This window comes from Trematomus bernacchii, unplaced genomic scaffold (assembly GCF_902827165.1).
Source record: "Trematomus bernacchii unplaced genomic scaffold, fTreBer1.1, whole genome shotgun sequence".
In the NCBI taxonomy this organism is placed as follows: domain Eukaryota; kingdom Metazoa; phylum Chordata; class Actinopteri; order Perciformes; family Nototheniidae; genus Trematomus; species Trematomus bernacchii.
In genome coordinates this window covers 3,104,328-3,128,301 of record NW_022987641.1, presented here as the reverse complement: position 1 = coordinate 3,128,301, position 23,974 = coordinate 3,104,328, and the positions used below count along the sequence as shown (strand labels likewise).

Below are 23,974 nucleotides of genomic sequence, written 5' to 3'. Positions count from 1 at the left end.
AGCTGCAGACAAAAACTTCCCTCAATACGCTCACCCACTCTCTGACAGGAGCGGGCCACAAATAGATACCATTTGCATTTCCAAAAAGGAGGCTGAGGTTTTGTGTTGCTCCCAGTGTAAAGACACACACACACACACACACACATGGTGACAGGTGCCGTTTTTGTAGGGGAGGGATACAATATAATAATACAGCAAACGACAATGACGCAGTGGGGAAATAAACGACAGGCGCTAACAGGACGAATGAGGCTATGAATGACAATACCAGTGTGCTCGCCAGCCCTGCCCCTCCCACACTCCTCTATTACCGCCATCATTATCTGCCACACAAACACGAGTAACACTCTTCCAAGAGAACACACAGGGTGGGATTAATTCCTCTTCTCTTCAATGGTTTCCATTCATTTTTAATGCCTCTCCAGTTGTTCAGAGCCGCCAGGTGTGGCACACAGCTGGGCTGATGGATGTGGGGGGGAACACATGGGGAGCACAGGGTGTGTGAGCATGTGTTTGTATGTTCGAGCATTAAGGTGTTTAAGATAAATCTGGTGGCAACAAGCTCCGTCGGTGTCAAACATAAATTCCTACTCGCAGAAGTGTCTCGGTGACGATTTTTCCTTCTAAATGACCGTTAATATTTGGAGTAAGTCTTAACATGCCTGCTGGATTTGGCCATGGTAAAGTAGCTCGGCAAGCTGCCAAATTCACCAGCCAGTTCCTTTAACCTTGGCAGGAATGTAATAACCTTTGCGTTTAATAGCTTTCCATCTTTCTTTTCTTTCTCCCTCCCTGCCATCATTCTGCACTTTCACGAGCGGAGTCAGCACAGCACGGAGCCTCGGAGGTGAGTTAATCTCACACATGGCCAGCGGAAATCCCCCACCGCTCAGCCAAGAGCCGATGTCCTCCATTTTGTGTCAGTCGGGGCTTATTGTCAGGGTCTTTCATCCCTACAAAGTCAGTTGCGGTGGGATGATGGGGCCTTTTTAGGAGCACTGGCGGCCAGGATTCCTGCATTTTGTGCCTGAGCTGCGGACTTAACCGTCCACTGCTGGGGATGAGGATAACTTACACCAAGCTGGCACTGCCCGGATGAAACCCTTCCTTTGGACCATATCATCTTAATGTCATTCGTTGGGATGGTGGTGCGTTTGCATCCTGAGGGGCTTTTAGAAACATAGTCATTGCATAGTCATGGTAGTACTCAATTGGAGAGGCCATTACTTGTCAGAACAACGGGATAACCTGAACGGATGGAGAGTAAAGAATGAGCCAAAGAGGAGAGGGAAAAATCATTTTAACTAATAAGCTGTTTCACGCTGGAAAGGCAGCCATGTCACTGAGGGCGAAGAGTGTAAATGCCAATACTCTATGCCAATTAGGCACAAGGAGCGGAGAAGCAGACAAGCAGGACAATAGGTATTTCTCCATCATTGAATAGGTCTTGGGGGAATGGAGCGAGGCTGAGTGACAACAAGGTGAACGAGTCAGACAACAAGAAAATGAGACCACGAGAGGAAATATTACAACTGGAAAACATAGGCAGACATGGGAATCAATGATGACCATTGATTGCCCGATATTTCACAATGGGCCTTGTGTGCTTTTTGTTGAAGCTACAATAGGGTCACTTTCCCTACAGTTAGTTTAGTTTATTTATTTTTTCGAGCGTGTAAAAACCAAAGAAAATACAAATGAAACAAAAGGTGATACAGACATGATATATATATACAAATGAATGCAATAACAAAACGAAACATTTAATTAATAATTGAATAATCTGCAGTATCATTGTCTGATATCAATAAACAATAAACAACAAAGCTTTAGCTAATTACACGTCCGAAAAGGGGTCGGAAGAAGTTTACACTTATTTAATCCGACCCCTTCTCCCTTTTTTATTTATTATTATTATTATTCATACAGTTATGAATGAATGCACTGTCAATCTAACAAAAAGTACACAGAGGTTCTAAATTAACAAGTATATGAAAAGCAACCAGTCAATTTCAACCTCACTCTCAAGACTGATATAACCAGACATTACCATTATTAAATAACTCAGACAAAGTGTGTGCACACTGTCCTTAAAACTATTTTTGTGCAGTTGCAGGAAGGTTACAGAGAGAAGAGAGAGTTGCTGCCATGTCTCAACCGTGACCCAATAACAACAGTTTGCTCTCTCTACCCTCGGGGGGAGTTCTGTTCTATTTGGGGTAAATTCCCCTTCATTCCAAATTACCAGCTAAAGCTCAGGAATCATCTTTGACTATTGCATAGGCATGACGCTAGCTGGATTGTACAGTGTCGCAGGGCTGCAGGGGCCGGGGCTGTGAATGTGTGGATGCTGCTGCTGCTGCTGGAAGCATTTGCAGCTCCTGGAACTTTAAGGGTAAATTCATGACTCAGGAGCATGTCATGCCTCCTGATGTGCGGCGGTGGAGTTGGGAGAGTGTACAGTATTGGAACTTGGATTTACATCTGCATTTAACTGTGTGTTATTTTGTCTGTAACCTACGTATATTTTGAGACACTGCAGTGTGTGTATCCCAGACAGAGTGGACATTATTTTTTGATTAAGCAGTGCACTAGAAGCCTCAGACAAACAGTTTTACATTTACTACTGTATGCCTAACAACATAACTCAATCGTGCATGCATAAACATTAAATGGATGCAGAGGGCTGAGGCTGAGAGAGGGAGAGAAAGTCAGAAAGAGAGACAGAAGGCATACACTACCAGGAGCAAGAGCATGAAGGAAGAGCTGGTTATGGTACTACAATACAAAATCTAATTTATCTAATCGAATAACCTTACATTCACAGCATTATTGTCCATACGCCAGAATACAAATAAGTCATTACTAAAAACGACTGGAACTGATCCCACAATAGACTACAGAGGGAACCTGGGTTTTCATAATTAAATTACCTGTAGCACCATAATGACAAACAGACACTCAATTCAGCTGCTTCCAGGCTGGTGCAGGTACATTTACTGGGACAGGCCATGTTCTGATTGTGCACTCATGAATAATAATGGCTTGGAAATAAAAAGGGGGGTTAGGCAGTGAGTAAAGCTGCGATTCAATATGTTGCCCTCCTAATTTTTGACCCAGACAGACGGTAAGACGGGGCCTGCAGACAGACAGTGATGCAGTATTGGAATATCTGCAATGCTGTCTGTTAAAAAACCTCTGAATATATGTAACTATTGATATCACAAATGGAATGTGCTCAGCTTACACTGCATAAAATAGACTAACCAGTTCAAATTGATTTCATATGGTGTTTTTACCTTTGTGCTTATGACAAAACCTCTCAAATGCAACTTTAATATGATCTTTTATCCCTTATATAGCTCCCTCCCACAAGCAAGTCCTTGTTTTTCCAGCAGTGTCAGCCCTGCAATTGGGCAAGAATTATCCACCCAGTAGTGAGGAGGGATACTGGGTACCAATCTGCCTCGCCACAGCCAATAAGGCAGGAGTGAATCACAAAGGGAGAGACCCTCCTCTCGTGTGGTTCTCCTCCCACACTTGAGGTCAAAGCATGCTATGACAGGATAGGGGCACGCTGAGAGCACACACGGTCAGACGTGGGATTAGAAGGATGGGGACAGAAGTGTGGAGGGAAGGAAGGGACAAAAACAAAGCGAGGGGATGAATCGAGAAGCCACTGTCGCAATTTCAGAGTAGCGAGCAGATGGGACCGTCTGTTTAAAGACTGGCTTTTGTCAAACTGTACCCCATCATTTATCACATTTTGATCAAGTATTACACTTCAAAGAGCTTATTACTACGGTGACATTTGCATGCCGATTCTGTTCTGAAGTGCTAATGGTTTTCGACACAAAAATGATCTTACTGTATTACACAAATTTGAGATTGAACCAAAATTCCATTATTCTCCAAAGCCTTGGTAAAAGTAAATGTATTTCCACATGTTGTTTTGTTGCCTAGTTATCTTCCTACCGGTCCGACTTGCACTTAGTTCCCAGATGTTATTGTTCTTTTTGCTGGACATGGAGTCAATTATTTATTTGACAGCATTCGGCTTTTTTGTTTTACTCCGTTTTCATTGAGCTTCCTGTGCTACAGTAACAGCATTACAACACGTTTTTTATTTCCATATTCTACCGCCTTTGTTTAAGACCTTGATGTCTTGACTGCAATTGCAGATTTGGAATTGAATTCATTGTCATGTAAAGACACAAGTAACCAAAACATACTACTGTATAGCAACTGCTCAAAAATGCAGCTGTGCAACCATATATATTCATGTTGACAATATGCAGTCATTTGTTTTGTGACATGCCTTCCAGACACATCTACACACTCTGAAGTACTTCATAGTTATGAAGATGTGAGAATTGTCAAATTCTGCCTACATACTTTGTCAGACTTTTCCAACCTGTGCAGTATTTACAAAAATGCTAATAAGTGTGCAGTGTTCCAGGATAAAAATAAGCCTAATGAATGTGAAAGTAAAAATAAGACAGACAGAAGAAAAGCTGAGGGGGAAAGACGCAGGGAGATATACATGGGTTATGGTAGCTAGTAGCAGTAGACAAGAGGACCGACTAAAATCATCTCCAAAGTCAACACACATGCAGAGGTTACAGGAGTAGGCAGGGCAGTATGGAGCAGCTTGGGGATGAGCCATAGTCATTTTGTTGCCTTATATAAGGACAGTGAGTTGACCTCTCCATGTGCTCCATCAGCACTGTCCTTAACCCTACTTAAACCACACAAGCACACAGATGTATTACGATGCAAGAAACACACACACACACACACAAACACTCGAGACAAGGCTAAAGCAATGCACACGAATGCATCCAAACACGTTTATCGTGAGTGTGTAGGTGTTACAGTGAGTCACTGAGTGGCATTGACATCTCTACTCGTGTTTACGCTGGGTTTGTCCTGCTGCCCATGAGAGCAAAACAAATAAAAGGGGTTGGGGGTTGAAGAAAAAGAGGGAAGAGGATGAGAGTAGAAGAAAAAGCTGACTCCAACTCCCAAGCTCAAAATAACTCACATCTGAAGATGTGCCACAGCAGTAACACTGGGGAACAAAATGAGAAGAGAGGAAGTTCTACGTTTTACTGTAGACACACGCCATTGGTCCGCCAATCTGCCAGTCTGAGTACAATTAGTGTGGTCACGAGAGAGGGGGGGGGGGGATGTGTTTGGTGTTAGGGGACAAAAGGAAGCAGAGGAGATGGGCGGAAGAGGAGAGGATGGCAGGAACAGTTTTTCACATAGCCTCACTTCCCCCCAAACAGTACACACTCAGACAAACACACACACACACGTGCAGACAAATGGCCTTGCTTGCAGAATGCAGGGTCACCCAGTGCAGACGCATACAGCGAGACAGTGATAATAATAACAACTGGCGCAAGAGAATCCCTAAAGACCTCTAGAGAATGCAACACGCACACAGTTGTCACAATACCACATTTCTGAGTTTGTGTTCTCTCTGGAGAATGCCTTGGTTCATACACGGGCTACAGAGCTAGCCTGCGCACATCTGGAGTGTCTCTGTATACGCATGCATCACATGTGTGTGAAATCCATGTTTGTGCACATGCTGATGCCAATTTCCAAGATGCTTCCTGACATTGGCTAACGCAGCTTAACCAAGCATGTCCCTATGTGTGTGTGTGCATGTGTGAGCTGTGCTGCAAACCGTGACGCTGTCTTTGTGTCTGTCTGCTGCATTGTAAGCAAGAAGCAAGTACGCTCGTGACAGTGTTAGCCAACATGATGTCAGAGTGTGTAGAGCGTGTGGCTGAGAGATACCTGCTGTGACCTCTGAGCTAGGAAACATCCCGCTGCTTACAACCTCTCAAAAATCAGTTTGTGCCTCTCCCATGTGCACTATTTCTCTTTGTTGGAGAAAGCATAACCCCACAGCTGTTAGCCATGGTTGGCAAGTGTTTCTTCTTTACAAATACTTTGGAAGTGCTAAACGATACATTTCATTGCCTTTAAAAATAGTTCAACCGACAGTAACGACAGTAAGTATTAACAGTTGCAAAGATTAGAATAGCTTCCAATAATATAATGTGAACTACTATATCTTCATATGTAATGGAGCGTAGACAGGGCATGAAATTAGGTTTCCCTGCTCGCCTAAGGTAACAGCTCACTTGCTTAATTTAGTGATCGGACACAAGTCCAGCTGGCAAATGAAACTGGACATTAAATTCCATGCATGACCATAAAACAATGACTAAATTGACCCTTCGTCCGGACCAAGCAATCGGGGATTTATTTTTAAACGTGGGCTGTTTAAGATGTTTTTCAAATGGGTTGTACAAGTAGCAATTAAGTTTAATGACTTTACTAGTGTGTAGTTGTGTGTGTAACATAAGCAGGTGTAAGGTAGAGTAAGAGTATGTGTGTGTGATGATGAGTATGACATTTGGAAGGACCTAGCAGTAAATATGAGTAAGGTTTAAGCTTTTTGTCTGTGATTAAAGCAACAACTCCTCAAGACTAATAGCCTGTCGCCAGCTCCTGGAGTCCTATTGGGATCCCACTCAACAATGGCAGTTTTGAAAATCGATCCAAAATTCCTCAAAATCAGTCCAATTTCTGGTTAAAACTGACATTTTAGATCCTAGAATTGTCCGAAATGGATTCTGCATCTTCAATTACCCCCAAAACCAATCCAAAATTGTCAAAATCCGCCAAGCCATGTTTTAATTATTGTCTACAAAAGGCTATAATGCTAATTAATGTTAACGCAATTTATGCGAATTGTGCAATTGTCCAACACATGCAAGTTAGCATCCGTCAGTTTCTATGTGCTGGGGACACGTACTATACATTTATATCGTAAAACTTTGGAGTACTGGGGTATTGGGGTCAACATTTCCAGGTTCACCGCGCTAGCAACCAGACTACAGAGCGAAATATGTGTTTGTGCAACCTGCTGATTCACATGAAGGGGTTTAGCCCTGAAGTTATATATATCAGAGACATTTCAGTGCTTCTCTGCTGGCTTCTCTGCTGGCTTCCTTTATTCTACCTTACAGTACATGGGCTCATCAAAGCTGCAGTAAACCCATCACAACTCTGCATTGCTGCCATAGCGACAACACTCAAAGCTGGGCCAACAGCAATACAGACATTCAGGCAAGCAGGCAGCCTTTTACAGACAGAAATAACTAGCTAACAAACAGCACCAGCAGCTGCAGTGTAAACAACTCTTATCAAAACATGAAATGCTGCAACATATTTCAGTAAAAAGACTGAAAAAATGTCCTCCTGCCGTCTCAAAAATGTCTCTCTTGCCTTAAAGAAAGCACTGGGTATGACTTGATTGTTTAACATGTCCTAATTAAATGATAAAAGCACACTAGTACTTTTGATGACATGATTTCACTGCAGAATTAAATTTGCATGTCCCTTTTAGCTTGATACTATGTTAATAATGCACCAGTGAAAAAGTTAGATTAAAGTGTTACCAATAACAAAGTCAATTTGAACATGATCTTCCAAGTCCATGATGGATGTTAGATTATTGTTACAGGGCTCATAATAACATATCCAGATGCTGGCACATTTAACTGTGCTAGCCAAGGGAACTGGCACTCAGACTCATTTTGATAAATATTCAGGTTATTTACATGAAAGTCCCACACACATCCAAACAAGAGCAATTAAATATGCATGAAGAGCAAGAAATAGCGATACAACACTGAGCCAATATAACACCAATTCCGATAGACACAAACATTCACATCTGGGCTCCCTCTCCCGGGCTCCCTGTAACATACACCAGTGTAATGAAGCACACAACACATACTGCTGAAGCATCTGGTGCAGGGCGACAGACAGAAAACAGACGGGCACTGAGAGACAGACAGATGGAATAATATGAGGAGAGGGACAAACACAAGAGTGGGAATACAGAAAGCAGTATGGAAGAAAAAAAAAAGGGAATCTAAGGAAAGAGTAGGAAGGGAAAAGCTATGAAATACGAGGAACAGGAAAAAGGGCAGAGAAACAAAGTGGAGGGAGATGTTTTTGCCCACAAGCTTGTTACAACCGCAGAGAGCTAAGGAGAATAAAACACACACGAAGGGCAGCGGTGCAGGTCAACAATCTGACCACGGCTTGTACTGTACACCCAGAGGGGGGGGGGGGGGGGGGGGGGGGGGACAGCAGGAGGAAGTGACTGTGGAGGGAAAAGGGAGGCAGGAGGGAGGGAGAGATACAAAGCAGTCTCTTAATGATGCGAGGCCCTAACGACACCAGGGGAGAGAGGGAGGGAGAGGTTAGAGTATAAAAAAACTAGAAAACAGTAAAGAGGAAAAAGATAGCAAAGAGTACACCATCAAATGAAGAGACATGCGGGAAGGGAGTCAATAAAAACGAAAGCAATCAAAACAGAAGTGCTGTTGACATTCCGTATTTGGACTTTTACAGCTGTTTCCTACACAGAAGCACAACAACCTCTTTGAGCGAGGAAATGCAAGACTTGCTCTTAAAAGGGTATTAGAGTAAACACTTGACTGGAGGAATGGTGTCAGACAGACGTGTTAAACAAAGAGAGAAGAGGTTTTTAGTCGAGCTCTTTGACAAAAAGAACAATCACTACTGTTTTGAACTTTCTAATTGATGGGAATGACATTTGAAGACATTTTGAGTCTGTTATTTAGAAAATTATAGCATTTGAGAGGACTCAGACACCAAGGGTAATTGAGAAATGAAAATTGATTACTTCTCTTTTTCAAAGTTCCTACAGCTAAAGGCAAGGGAAATTTAAGACTTTCTAAATGCCACACCAAAGCAATTTAAGACCAATTTTACGAGTCCGCTATCACGATCAGCAAGACGTTAATGATAGAGGCTTTTAGTAAATCATTGTTTTATCAAAATAGACTAAATGATTGAGTTCCCAGAATGAAATGTCACAAAAAAATGATTTGTATAAAGCTACTTTCATGTCCTAGAATTATCAAGACAGTTAAATTATTACTTAAGGCCTTTCAATACCAGTAAGGCCTAATTCTAAGAATAATTAACCATTTTTCTTCTTAGCAATCAGCGAGAAACATGTTTTTCAAAATTGAATACATGGTGTTTTTGGAAGAATGGGAACATAATCAGAGCTGGGGAGTAGACTTCTGTGTCTAAATGTTATTACATACAAGCAGTTTTACATAAGTGAGTGCAAAAGTATGTGGATTAATATACATCTCCACTGTGTATGTAAGCATGTGAATGTTTTCACCGTCTTGAAGTGCTTCTGAGAAAAATGATGGGAGTGTGGAGGGGAAAGGAAGAAAAAAAAAATCAATGTGCCTCGCTCTCTGCAGTGCTGCAACCACTGGGTGTGTGCAAGTGTCTCACTGTGTTTGCATGTGGCCCAACAGAGGGGCGCCACCAAGTGGTCAAAATGATTCCCACGGTCATTTAGGGGGAGACGAGACTAATGTGTGAGGGAAAGAGATGAATACATATTAAGAGATATGTAAACAGCTTGTGTTTGACTTTAAATGAAAATAAACCAACTCTGTCAAGACATCAGGGGCTTGAGTGGTCTCTGTGAGCTTCTGATGAAGTGGTTGACCCCACACTTTCACACATATGAACACATGCATTACACTAAAGTAGCCACTCACACACTCATAGAAACAGGCAGACTGACAGACAAGTGTTTTTGTACCTCTCCCTCAATTCTGGGGGGCCGAATGCTGGACAGGTGGATGGTCTTGAGTTCTCCAGAGTTGAGCTTCACCACCATGGCATCAGCGTTGAGCACCTGCATCACCTATAGGGACAGATGAAGAGAGCAATTTAGTTATATAAATACAGAAGGGACAAAATGGCAGGGCACCTTAAGAATTCATGTAAGGGTCCAAAACACATGTTAATCCCTCAGGAGAAAACTAAAACAGATGCAGGGCTTTGGAGGAAAGAGACTGGCATTGCATTTTGAGTGAGTGAGTGAGCAGATAGACTGAAAGAAAGATGGGAAGTGAAGGAGCAGGTAAAGGATAAATGGAGAGGAAGAGATCTATTCAAAAAGGCGGAAGCGGAGTGACAGTGCAGATCGTGCGCTGTCACGAGCGGGAGCCACTGAAAGAGAGGTAAGAGAGAGTGATCCTTGAGTGACTGAGTGAGTAAGCGGGCTAAGTCATCCCAGAAGGCCGGCGAGGTCTGGAGGACAGCGCGAGGACGTTCGGCTATCCGGGGGATTGGCACCGGGAGGGAGGGGGGAGGGGGAGTGCACGAGAAACAGCTTTAGAAACACAAACATCCTGTTAAAGACAGAGCGCTGGAGCGTCACACAGCCCTCTGCACAACAACTGGCTGGCAGCATTTGGTTCTGGAGACCTTTACTAGTGTAACTGCAAAGACACAGACTCCTTTAGGTTTGGCATTTAAATGCGATTTCTCAAGCAACCACAATTTATAGCAAGAAGAAGAACAAGGATATTCAAAGTTACTCCTGTTAGCTCAAAGTGTATTACTATTTGAACTACTAAACTATTTATATGGGCTTTTAACTGAATTGTATTGTATTTGAATGTATGCATTCATTTGTTTTATTCCTGTTTTATTCAGTTGGTATGAAGTATTCTTTTTAATCACAAAGCTATGTGTTACTCTGGCTATACCTGGGAAGGGAAAAAGTATTGTTTTGACTTTTTGTAAATTGTGTATGTGTTTGTTCATGAAGCACTTTGAGTTACCTTTGTGTATGAAAAGTGCAATATTAATAAAGTTTGATTTGATTACTATGGTGTTGGTTCCAAATGAAGAAAGTCGCCACACATGTGTAACCCAATCTATGCATGCGCGGTTCTATGTGCCAGAGCCAGTCCCAGGAGAAAGACAGATTGGGGCTATAATGTGACCGAGATGGAGGAGGCATCCAGACCCAGAGCCTTTAAGTAGGCCGCTTGCAAGAGACGGAGAAATCAATCGCCCTACACATGTTGCCACCCACATGTGCATTAAATGGCCTCGTCATCACTCAAACACTGGTTCATATGTAGGCTGTGCTCCAGCTGAAGTCCTTCAAGAGAGCGATGCAGGTCTGAGCCGGGTTTGGAGCAGGAATTGGACCGCGTGGGCATTTGTGTGGTAGAAAAACAAAACAATTGAAAATCCTCTTTCAGAGTCTCAGATTGTGATATGGCAGACACAAATCTAAGTGTATTACACTCTGGGAGATTCATTGTTCTATGAAAACTAATTCTGACTGCCATTGAATTCACCACCACGGAACAGAAATTAGACCAGCCCACATGCTAAATAGGCTGCCCACCACAGCAGCCAAAATACATCATATACTAATCACTGAGCTGAGTGGGAGGGACGTGGAGACATAGGGAGCAGGAGGGAGACAGAGAGAGGGGGGAGAGGTGCATGAGTGGGGGGGAGCACACATCCACACCAGCCTACACAAATTCACACTGTAACAAGGTCATTTAGTGGCTTGCCCGAGTAAATAAAGAGCAAGAGGGGGAGAATGTGGCAGGACAAGGAGGAAAATGGCTCAGCATTTACTGGCTAATTATCAGCCGGAGGAGGCGAGACGAGAGAGGCGAAGGGAGGACGGATCAACACGCCGAGATGGAGGGAGCGGGAAGATGGAGCGAGCCAGAGTGTAATCTCTCTGCAAATATCACGAGAACAGAGGCGCACGGAGAGATGGGGGATAGATAGGAAAATATAGCGTAAAAAGTATTTGCAAAGTAGCTGCCATGAGGGGTCGAGTGAGCAGGCAGTGTGACTCACGGCTGTGATCTGATAGCGGAGAGGTGGGGATCTGCTGCCACCCTCTGCCCGTGGCTCACATGACATCTGCAGTGGCCAAGATCAGTCACGGAGAAAAAGGAGGACCGTGGCTACTGGCAGTGGAATCCATTAGGTTGGTTTTAACCACAGGGCCAAGACTTACTGATTACTCCCGTCAGATCATCTCCTTCAAAAGCAACAACACCTATGGCAGAGTTTCAGTGCCAATGGAGATGATTTGTCACTAAGTTTCAAATAAACTGGTTGTGTTAGCGATCAGCTGGGTGCGGGTTGATCTTAAAGTGCGTCGTGAGGACATTTTCCCGGGAAAGGTGACAATAATCTCTTGAGACTTTCTCACCTTAAGGCTCGACTGATTAACTGGGGCACGGGCCAATTTACCCTTTTCTCATCATCTTCCTCTAAAAAGTGACTTTTCTCAAAGAAGCCGTCTGACCTTGTAACCATTCTGTCTGATTTATTTTAACTGGGGCATGCACTACATAACAGCCAAGAGGCCCTCATGCCACTGGTTTCTATTTAACCCTTATGGGTACTCTTTTCTTTCCATCCAACAAGACCTCTAGTTGCTCTTAAGCATCAGTACATTTTGCATGCCTCCACCAACTACTCAAGTTACAGTTTACATCTGTGTCTCCTCTAAAAGGACATCATTTTATCACGTTAGAGATCTATGTGGAATTGTCATCATTTGCCTTTGAGGTGTGATCTCGACCTTCATTTTTGAGTCCAAGTACAAGTTGTTGCCATATTTGATTAAGTCCCCTCAAAATGCTCCTGTTATTTTTGGGATGTTTGGCATAAAAACACATTGACCTGTGATGTCTTAAAAGTTGTGCAACAAAAATGACCCTACTGTAGATACAGTAGGTAGAACAATATTTGACAACTGCTTCCCAAAAAAGCCAACTACTGCTACTTGTCATTTAATCCTCAAACACCACTAGTTTTTTTTAAATCCATATTCTGACAGATGTGGTTGGCCTGAAAGCAACAGTGGCAGTGCTCGTGAGGAGCCGGTGATGAGAGGCTGGTGAAGGGGTTCACACCACGTCACTTTTTATCCATCACCTCACAGGTCGATGGCTACTCAGGGGAGAGGAGGGTATGGAAGGGGAAGGGAAAAGAGAGGAAGACTATTGGGGCATGGCCTACATCTCCAGTCCCGGTAGAGGTGGGAGGAGAGAGAGAGAGAGAGAGAGACCAGACAGTCAAAGAGGAGGATGCATCAGCGGGATCGACTTGTGGGGATTGGACCTGCTCTGCCTCTCCACTCTATCCATCACTCAGATAATAAGAAGTGAAAAGGAGAGTGGACGAGGAGAGGAGTGTATGATGATGGGATTGATGGATAGATGTGTCCCTGGGAGAGTCGGTGCATTGCAGTATTAGGTGCCGACAAATGTCATGAGGACAAGTATGGAGTAACCTTAGCCTGTCCAATATGTTCTTAGCTTTAAAGTGGCTCAAGCTGATGCAGGGTCAGCCCCCGGGTTCCATCACAACTGTTATCTGGACACTTTTAACTAAAAGTGTTTGGCGCCACGATGCTCTATTCAAAGTTTTCAAGCCGTGTTATAAAAGGCATGGGATGATATATTAAATTAATGTCACGATTATGTCTGGCCAAAATAATTTAAATGTATAAAACTATCCCGATAATTGAGAAATTATGCTTAAAATGTATTAAATAGTGCAATCCATTTATCCTACATTTTAAAGAACAGATGCTATGAATTAGGGAAAAACCTTTTAAGTGAAAAACAAACTGTACCTTAATCTTAAATAATAAGGCCCACTTGAATAAATAAAGGATACTTTTCTTAATAAATAACATTAACATTGTGAAAGTCTGTTCACGTTTAATTTCTGTGTAAAAAATATATTACTTTTTCTATCATGATAGCCAGCAAAATAATTGTTTAAGTCACTTTTGTGAGGATACTCTCGATTATCAGGATAATGAAAATATCCTATGATTACCATTGTGAGTGTTTTTATACAAATATAGTCCTATCCCTAATCTTAGATCACATTTATGCTGCTAGATAAACTACATTTACTATTAAAGGTGATAATCTGAAGAAACAGCAGCAGCAACACCTCCTCTGAAGCATTTTGGGGGGAGAGCAGCAGAAATAGGACAGAGAAGCATCCTGCAGAGATCAAAAAGTGCCTTGAGGTTTAGGTGTAGGCATCGGCAGTGCAGTTCTGCAGCAAAATAATAAAGGGAACTGCAGAGGGAGAGGACGCTCATAGTTTCAGGGATCTTGATAATTTGCCGACTTCACTTCTCATGTCGTTTCATCCTTCTCCTTCTAAGTCTCCCTATATCACTAGAACTCACATTTTTTATTTCATTTTCAACCATCTACCTAACTCTGTGCCTCTCTCATACACCCTCCGGAGCTCAGCACCAAATACTCCCCCACCCCACCACTGCCCACACCCATCCCTCTCTTATTGAGGGGGTTTAGAGAGATCTGAGAGCGGCTCACACTGATACTATAAATGTTTTATCCTTTCTCTAGCCTCTTGCTTCTGACTCAGGAAAAAATATACATGCACAGTTTCTTTTGGCGCCTTCTTTGTGGCGTGTGCAGTTTATCAAATGTATTCTGTAAGCAGATTTCCAAAGCAACACCTTTTATGTAACTCTCGGGCTAGCCATGAATTTCTCCGGGTCTTAAAAGTTCAGGGTCTTGAGGGAGCAAACACAGACAAAAGATAAACTTTAGGAGGTATTAAACTTTTGAAATCCTAGGAAAAAATAAAATCAACTAAAAGGAGGAGTGGAAGTCATCATCAAAATGCACACAGAGGGAAACAGATTTAAAGCTGTTTTTGAAGGGTTGCTATACTATATCAAAGCTACAATGTGGACACTTTAATACGTCAGCTCACACTTAAACTTAATTACCAAAATGTATCAAGCCGTCCATCTCACTTGATTTGAGCTAATGGGTCTTGACAACTAGGAGGGAGTGCCCTCTCGTGTACTTGATATTAAGGATACTTCTCTTCCCCATAGCCCTGGCCAATAACCTCCAAAGCTAATATCTCCACTTCTTGGCTTTTGGGGGTCGTTCTGTGCTGCTGCTACAGCATACGCCAGCGATTTGGCCCTAATTTGACTGGGGAGTGCTTCAAGGTTGCTGTTAAGCATTCTTCCTAGCATCCGAGTGAAGCAATTTTTTTAGTCTTATTCAGAAGGGGGGGTCCAGATGTGAAAATAGAGGCGTCAGGAGGATATTATTTGTTAGTAGCCTTAAAGTGGCTCTGCTTGTGCTGCAGTGCTGGGAGAAAAAGTGGAAATGCTGCAGTGGACAGTGAACATGGAGTGATGGAAGCAAAGGAAACATCGCCTTAGCACTGAAGCTAACGCTGGACAATGGGTGTTTCTCAATCGCGAGTACGCTTGCTTGGTAGCACATGTCTGCCGAGCATCTTGCTTCAGAAGCGAGGCAAGAATACTTCCTGGCATTCGGAAAACAAAGAGTGGAACAGGCTAGCAAGTGTGCAGGTGTGCGTCATATGAGAGGCCCCGCCTTACATTTTCCGTCACAGATTTGGGGAAATTGGTCCGTGCGCAAAGCATTGTGGGGATTTTAAGACCGCGGAGTCTTCTCATGTGCAGCCTCGATATTTCTCCAAACGGAGTACGCCGGGCTCGGTAGATTTCCAAGTATGCTGGAGATTGGAACAGTACTTCGGCGGCACTCGATGACGTAGTATGCTTGAAATAGTGGCTCTGAAGCAGCTTTACTCGCGATTGAGAAACACCCAATGTCTCGTCACTTAAGCACACATTAAGGTACTTGTACGCCACCCGAGTAATTTCATTTATCACTACTTTTACTCCAATACATTTATTTTACGTATTTATTTACTAGTTACTTTACACATTTAGATTTTGACACAAAACATTAAGGAAAAACTTTTGAATTATGATTATTTGGTATAGATTAAACCATCCAACATTATATTTAAGTAACTAAAACCATGAGTGGGTAAACAGAAAATTAATTGGCAGCAACTTTAGAAGAAGAGGAAGATTTAGTTCCAAGATATTTCACATTTCCAGCTTCTTAGATATGAAAATGTGGGTTTTATACCTTACCACTTATTTTTCCCTGAATTTCAAAGATATGTTAGGACTTTCAATGGAGGGAAAATGATCCAAATTGGAAAGACATTATGTTAGGGGCCAAAGGAAAAGTGCCAAGGGACACAGCCTATATAAAAGCCACATGAGGACCTCACCTTGGCGACAAACTGCCTGTCCTTCTGGTCCATGTTGGCTGTGGGTGCCACGTAGTCCTTCCAGATGCGGACCTTGCGCTCTTTAGCAGATCTGGCAAAGAACAAAAAAAAACACATAATCATCATCAGTGGTCGTCCTCAAGATCAGCCAGAAATACATAGGACATGAAGGGCTTAATCGAGCGAATAACAATTATCCATTTGGCTGGAAAAAGCTACAAAGGCTCATTAAAGAGCATCCTGAGATGATTAGCCTATAGTCCTTACAGTGATGATTATAGGGGGTGCATATCAATGCAGTAGAGCAATAGAGGGAGATCTGAAGTAGCGGTGGAATATATTTGCATACCATTTAATTGACACAATTATTTTCAATACCTCAAGAAACTGCTTTATTTATTTATTATGTCTTATAAAACAGTGATCTCCTGAACCAGATGTGTCATTGCATTAGTTTCTACACCTTTCTAAGCAACGTCTGTATTTAATAATGATATGAACTATTTTCTTGTGTACGCCTAAAGTGTCGTACTTTTCAGCAGAACGTAGTTTATCGGCTCCCTGGGTGTAGACGGCCATGGACCAGTCCACACAGCGGGCGAACCCTTCGTTCAGTAGGAGTTCTGTAATGTTTCCATTCTGACACAGCGGGGGGAAAAACAGTAATTAATGAGACAGAAAAGCCTTCATTTGAACGGCCACTCCCACAAACGTGCGTTGCCTCCAGAGTCTTACCGGATGCATAATGGTGCCCAGTATGATCTGGTTGGGGCAGCTCTCCAGGATGATCTGAACGTCTCTCTGCAGAAGTCGGGATTCGGTGAAGAATTTGGCTTCTGCTGCAAATGACTCTGGAAACTCCGTACCATCCGCTTCCCGCTTGATTGTGGGACACTGGGGAGAAGGAAAACGCAAATGAATGCAGGAATGATCATGCCTTTGTCAATAGATCTTTTGAAAGCAGTGTTAAAATACATCCTTGATTTAGTACTCTACTGAATTTCCCAGCAGTCAACCAGCGCCTCTAGGAGATTTCTCTGTGCAAACGTTCTTTTGATACCATCAGTTTTTTCTGTGAAGTACCGTTATCCACTTTCAACCGATGTCACCTTGCGCTACTTGCTATCTGTATTGTCCTTTCAGTGTGGCAGAACAGCAGACAGATATAAACACAACAGACGCAGACAAGCCTTTGAAACACGGACAAAGAACATCTTGAAATGGATGAAATGTATTTAAGTGGGAGATGAGAAAAGATGAGTTATCTGGGCTTGGTGAAAGAGTTTGATGGTGATATTTAGTGCATAAGACACTAGTAGCACAAACACAGATTAAAAAGCTGGGCACAAATGAGCCATTATTGTATAAATACATGTATTTTTTATTAGCATATGTATTTATACACACCTTTAAATAGTTGAGTTTTATATTTTGTGACAGTAAAGTGAAAGTGGTGTGGAAGAATCTACATATGATAAACCATTTATGTATTTATTTATTCATTTTCTCACTATTTCTATTACTTCTATACATTTCTGTTGCCTAGTGAAATTGAATATTGTAGGTTATTCAAATGTATTCAGTATTTTCTTTCAATTGTGTATTTCTTAGATATTCTAGTGATATACAGTATGTCTTTTCTATTGTAATTTTGTATATATTTGCTGTTAATGTTACAATATCTTTTCATTATTTTTCACTCATGTGTAATGTTTGACAACACTGCTGCCGTGACAAAATGATTTTTTAGGAATAAAGTATCTATCCATCTATCTATTTATGGTAACTGTAGTCTCAGGACAAACATTAGTTTACATTTTCCCCGAGTGTAGTTTCTGCAGGTGAGTGCTGGTTACCTTAACTCCAGACAGCATGACGGTGACCAGGTAGTAGTCGGGGAGCAGCAAGGCGCGAACAACGCTGCCGTCACGCACATGCTCGATGATGGCTGAAGGGAGAGATGAGAATGTCACAGCGTTAGAGGGAGAGTACGATGTGTCCAATTTTAATCAATTGCTTATTTGTGGGCTGGTCAGAGCATATACTTAAATTAATCTTTTATACTTGGGAAACGCTATGTGAAAACTGGAAGATTCAGAAAAACACTTTATATCTCATACTTTCGGGAAACTTTACCCGAGGCAATTCATTTTATTTCATTTTTACGGGTCAGACCAATAAATGGAAATCTGAATTTATTTGAATCTTCTTCTATGCTTGGTAGATTGTCATAGCATGTACTCTCCGGTGAATTTCAAACTAACACCTGTGAAAACTGTTTGCTACTCATCAGTCAAATTGAGTTGTCAGACTTTGTACACCTTGAAAGTGACAACCAAAATCTTTATGAAATACTCATTTATTTAGGAAAAATGGTGGTTTGCCACTTCCTTCCTCAGGGTATAAAAAGGCTGAACTTAAAAATGTTCATATGACTGCTGTCGGTTTGTAATAATAACGATTTGTTCCTATTAAAAACAAGCATGAACTTTGGCTGATTAGAGTCATTGCTCTATTGGAAGAAGGAGTCACCATATCTCTGGTGTTGTTTTTTACAGACACCTTTCAAGCCTACAGAGGTGAGTGCTTGATACTAAAGCATTTTTGGATTATCACTTTAAAGATTTTACTATGCAGCATATCAAGGCTTGAGGCAAGGTCAATATATATGAAAAGCTTTTGGAGGTATAACGTTGTTTATTTCTTCAAAACCATATATCGCCCATCTGTTGCTCCTGACCTCTAAAGTACTTAAAGAAATTGGACAGGATGAGTCACTTGTATTAAAGGCAATTCATGCCTAAATGGCATTTTGATGATGGGTTCTCTCAGCCTCTATATGCTTTTCTTCCCGTGTATAGCTTGTGTGCATGTGTCTGAGCGTGTGTCTGCATAAGCAGATGAGAGGGACATTGGTATTCTGTTTCTCAACCACAGCAACTCAACACACATTTAAAGCTCTTGGGCTGGATTGCTGCTTCCAATTTCAAAACAACTCTGATCGTCTCATGAATGGTAAGAACGAGAAATAAAAGAAGGAAAAAACGTCTCCCTGTTCATTCCACCGTTCAATGAAATGGTAGTAAAATGAGCTGCGCCACTGTTAACGGCAGTAGCCTGGAAATGAATTGAGGGGCACATTACAGCTCAGGTTAGGGTCGGAGATGAGAGACTGGAGGAATGAGCCAGTGATGGTTATATAGTGTGTTCCATTACCCTGAAGTGGATATTTAGAACGGGATTTCTTCAACCAAAATGGCCAACAAAGCCTGTAAATGTGGCCTTTTATGGGAAAATAGAGGCTTATGTAGTATTACGTGCTTTCAAATGATAAGTGTCTTTGTTTTCTAGGCCAAGCTTTCTCATCCGTTGTGTATGTTTGCACGCCCCTCCCAAACTCATTACCGTTGATAGGTTTCTGGTGCAAGGAGTCAACAAAGTTGCGGGGATTCTCTATGGTGTATTTGAGGTCGCGAACAGATTGAATGCCGCCGCCCTCGCTCCACAAGCCCTTCTTAGAAGCCCTGGACTGGTCCTCCAATTCACAGAGTCTGGCCTGGTCTGGACTGGTAACACACAAAAAGGAAAGGTTTAGGGCACAGTAACATGTCACACATTTCAAACTCTGGACAACAGTTAAAGTGATAAATCAATATGTTGCTCTCTATATGTTGTGAGCAGGAGCTTTCTGTACTGCTTTTTTTACAACATGACTATTACTTTAATCCATAAACTGATGAATGTAACAAAGTTGTGAATACGGCACCAATATTTAACTCCCTTTTAGGACCATCTCTTTTAAAAGAACCTGCATGCACTCAAATTGTGAATGCTTAACATCTTAATCAAATCAAATCAAATCAGGTTTTATTTATAAAGCACATTTAAAAGCGATTTTTGGTCGAGCCAAAGTGCTGTACATGTAATAAAAAACACATTACTACAAAACACAATAAACGACAATAAATTACAACAGATATAACTTAAAAAACAAAATAAGAATAAAACACACGGAAAAGTCAGGAGTCATGCTCCGCTCTAATTAGAAAGCCAGAGAGAAGAAGTGTGTTTTTAATGTGGATTTAAAAACCCCTAGGGTCTGGGCCGACCTCACATGGAGGGGCAAAGTGTTCCAGAGCCTAGGGCCAGCTGCTGCGAAGGCTCGTTGCCCTCTGGTTTTTAGCCTGGTCTTGGGCACTACCAGCAGCAGCTGGTCAGCAGACCTTAAAGCTCTGGCTGGGGTGTAGCGCCAGTTCAGCTATATAGGCCGGAGCCAGCCCATTTAGGGCTTTAAAAACAAATAAAAGGACTTTAAAATCAATTCTGAACCGAACTGGAAGCCAGTGTAATGAGGCCAGAATAGGGGTGATGTGGTCGCGCTTAAATGAGTAGTTTAACCTTTAAACGCCCATTAGTAAATCTGGTCTCATACACAGACCCACAGCGCACCAGTGTGGTAGTGGCGTAAGAGTAATAAATAGTGAAGTTTTATTAAAGATGCATGTGATACATAGTTTCCTTTTTTTCACTCGGTTGTTTGCAGTTTTTGTGTTCTCCATTCACAGTTCACAGTTTGGGCATGTAAAAAAACAAAGCTTTCTTCAAAAATTGAAATAGAAACTTGGTCAACTACTGAAAGCTGCAGCTGAGTGAAACTGATATTGAAACTTTTAAAGATGGCTTCTTGACAGCTTTGAAAATAAAAAATGTTGTTTTAGAACACCGCTGCACTAAAGCCGTGATAGCTCAAGTTAAAATATTGCTATAAATCTGCTATTAAACATCTATTAAAACATTTATATATATATAAATAAAACAACCTAGCTTGTTAATTTCACACCAGTCAGAAATGGTCGCTGTAGCTAACGAGCAGAAAATGTGTTGATTGTAGAGTTGCACTCCCTGTTAACTTTAACATGCTCTAATTACTCCTAACCAGGATGTGGAAACATGGCTACCCAAAAGGCAAATATTAGCATTACATGAACTACAATTACAAAAACTAGTAGGCAATGTGAGAGGTCTTTTACCTTCTGTCATGTTGCATTCATTACAATTCATCAAATGACAGCAAGTTGTAGCTTTTTGCTGCTGAAACCTGTCATTGCTTATTAGCTTTGCCATGCACATGCGCTCATTAAAAGTATAGGACTATGTGTGTGGTAAGGCTCCAGCTAAGTTGAGTTAAGTGCTGAATAAAGTGATGTTCCTGACATACTGTGCTGTTGTTTTAATGTTTTTAGTTGATGACCAGAATATAACCGCTTGAAAAAAGTATCAGAGCGTTTTGTGAGGAGACAATAACAGTGTTTGACAGCTCCTTCAAAAGCAATCACGCAGCTGGCTACGAACGCCACAATTAATTCCATGCTGGCTTGCTAAATTGTGCAGCCTAATGCTTTTTGAGGGCCCTTGTACGACTTTAATTATTCATTACTTGAAATGGGCAACGGGCTTTTGTTTTTCCTAGAAGCAAAAGGCTTCCCCATTGATATGGGAGTAGTGGTTGTGACGAGAGCTTTTTAGTGCACACGCTGAACTGTTCACGTCTTGCTGCCTTAAAAGACACTTTTGGCTTTGGAGAAGCAACAAAGTGAGTCTCAATTAAAATGCCACACATAAAAACACATGTAGGCCGTTCTCCAGCTGTGTGAACCTAATTGGGCTTTTGGACTCACGCCCAACAGCAGTTCTATTTCGTCCCTACTGACCGCCAGAGGCGGTGCTTTTAGCACTGGATATGTCCATCGTGCGCATGCGCAGTACGAGTACCAATATCAACAAAGTCACCTGTGACCCACGTGACACCGGCTATATCAGCCCGTGTCATCAGAGGATCTGTTCCTTTCATCTTCTCGCTGCGCGAGAGTACCGTGGCTACACTATTGTAGCCTACAGCGTTCAGTTGGAACGTTTGGATTTAAGGATTTCTCTGCATCCAGCTGGCTGCGTGTAGCTTCGCGACTGATCCAGTCGGAGCCGCGGGATTACCCGTCCTCCAGGAGCTGCGGCCGGCTGCGCAAAAAACTTCAACGGACAGGTTGGTGTCGGCTTGGTCGGTGACGGCAGTGTTTCCACTCCCTCTCCCAGCTAGGTTGTCCTGATTTCTGTCTTGGTTGCTACCTGGCTTGAACTTTCTGGTGACGGTAGCGTTTCCGCCCCCTCTCCCAGGAGTTGCCCTTGTTGCGTTCTCTGTACTTTTCTGATAGCGCGGCGTTGCGCCAAGCTATCATTAGCATCCTGAGTTCCAGCTTGTGTTGTGTCCTCTTGTTTAGCTAGTTAGCAGTAGCGCGGCTCAGCCTAACTGTGTCCTGCCTGGTCAGCCACTTTGGCTGACGCTTGAGGTAAGCACCGGATTACCCGTGCTGGTTTTTCCTTTAGAAGCAGTTTCCTTAGCTTGTTTCGCTATTTTACTCAACCAGTGAAGGCAGTGTTTTCACCCCCGCTCCTGGTAAGAGTGTTCCTTGACTGTGAGCAGCAGCCGGCTGGCTAGCTGCCCTGTTAAGCTTCCTTATTTGGTAGCTCTGTGCTTCGTTTACTTAGCTAGGTGAAGGCAGTGCTCTCGCTCCTCGCTCCCCGCTCCCCGCTCCCTCTGCTAGTAGCTTCGCGCTTTCGTTTACTCAGCTAGGTGAAGGCAGTGCTCTCGCTCCCCGCTCCCTCTGCTGGTAGCTCCGTGCTTCGTTTACTCAGCTAGGTGAAGGCAGTGCTCTCGCTCCCCGCTCCCTCTGCTAGTAGCTTTGCACTTTCATTTACTTAGCTAGGTGAAGGCAGTGCTCTCGCTCCCCGCTCCCTCTGCTAAGTAACGCGGGTGTACCCCATTACACCCCTCTCGTGTTCGGCGAGTAGGAGCAGGGCTCTACTCCTTCCGTTCAGCAGGTAACTGGTGAAGGCTGTGTTCTCGCACCCCGCTCCCGGTTACGCTGCATCCGGCTACCTACATGATGGCTCATCCATGTAGCGCCTGTATGGCTTCTCTCGAGCCCGAGGATGGCCACGACCGCTGCCCCTCTTGCCTTGGTCTCGAGCATTTGAGGGAGGGTCTCACGCAGGACGCCTGCATGAACTGTAGCTGCATGCCTTGGGCGCTTAGAGCGGCCAGAGTCGCAGAGGTGGAGCGTCTGGCAGAAGCCAACGGACACCTCTCCTTGTCGCATCTTCCCCTAGGTCAGTTTGGCCGTTCCCGGCGACCCGAGGGAGCGATGGCTACGGGTTCGCCCCCTAACAGGCTGTCCTCTAAGGTGGATCGGTTAGCCGCCGACATGGACATGATGAAGTCGCTCCTCTTAGCCCTTCAACCAGGGGCCGGTATAGGGGCTGCTGGCTTGCCGCCTGCCCCTCCTTCGGTTGCCGCACCTCTGCATGAGGATGCCATGTCTCTAGCGGCCTCGGCTAACCTCTTCAACGAAGAGGTGGAGGACGAGGCCCCGCTCACTTCCGGGGAGGCTTCCCACTCCTCTGCTCAGGGCTCTCTGCAGGGCGTGGAGGACACCTCCATGGCGGCCATTATTCGTGCGGCCCTGGCACACTTGCAGCTTCCTGTTCCGCAGGCCGACGCGGCTCAGGCTAGCGCCTTCTTCAGGCGTAGCCCTACCCCTGTCCCCCTCACTGTTCCTCCTTCGGAGGAGTACCTGAGGGAGCTCCATGCATGCTGGAGAGACACTAAGGCCCTCTCCCGCTTCAGCTCTGATAGCCGGACCCTGGCTGCCATGCAGGATCCGGCGAGGGTGGGGCTGGGTCGCATGCCACCCATCGAGCCTGCCATCGCCTCCCTGATTCTGGCTCCTGATGAGGCCCTAAGGCCTGACGCCAGGTGCCCTCTGCCTCAGTGCAGGGTCACTGACGAACTGCTCTGTAAGGCCTACGATGCAGCGGCACGCATGGGTCGTATCGGGAACTCTCTCTCCCATCTAATGCTGGC

The 23,974-nt window shown here is 43.4% G+C and overlaps 1 protein-coding gene across 1 annotated transcript in view; it reads right to left on the bottom strand.

Moving 5' to 3' along the window:
• The window catches only part of snd1 (staphylococcal nuclease and tudor domain containing 1), a 181,060-nt gene that overhangs the window by 145,122 nt on the left and 11,964 nt on the right, over positions 1 to 23,974 (bottom strand). Inside the window, exons 5-10 of the mRNA XM_034133336.1 lie at positions 19,462 to 19,622; positions 17,913 to 18,004; positions 16,792 to 16,950; positions 16,589 to 16,695; positions 16,057 to 16,147; positions 9,692 to 9,796 (exon numbers count right to left, since the gene is read on the bottom strand). Of these exons, the coding sequence (XP_033989227.1) occupies positions 9,692 to 9,796; positions 16,057 to 16,147; positions 16,589 to 16,695; positions 16,792 to 16,950; positions 17,913 to 18,004; positions 19,462 to 19,622 (715 nt within the window). The remainder of the gene's footprint in view (positions 1 to 9,691; positions 9,797 to 16,056; positions 16,148 to 16,588; positions 16,696 to 16,791; positions 16,951 to 17,912; positions 18,005 to 19,461; positions 19,623 to 23,974) is intronic.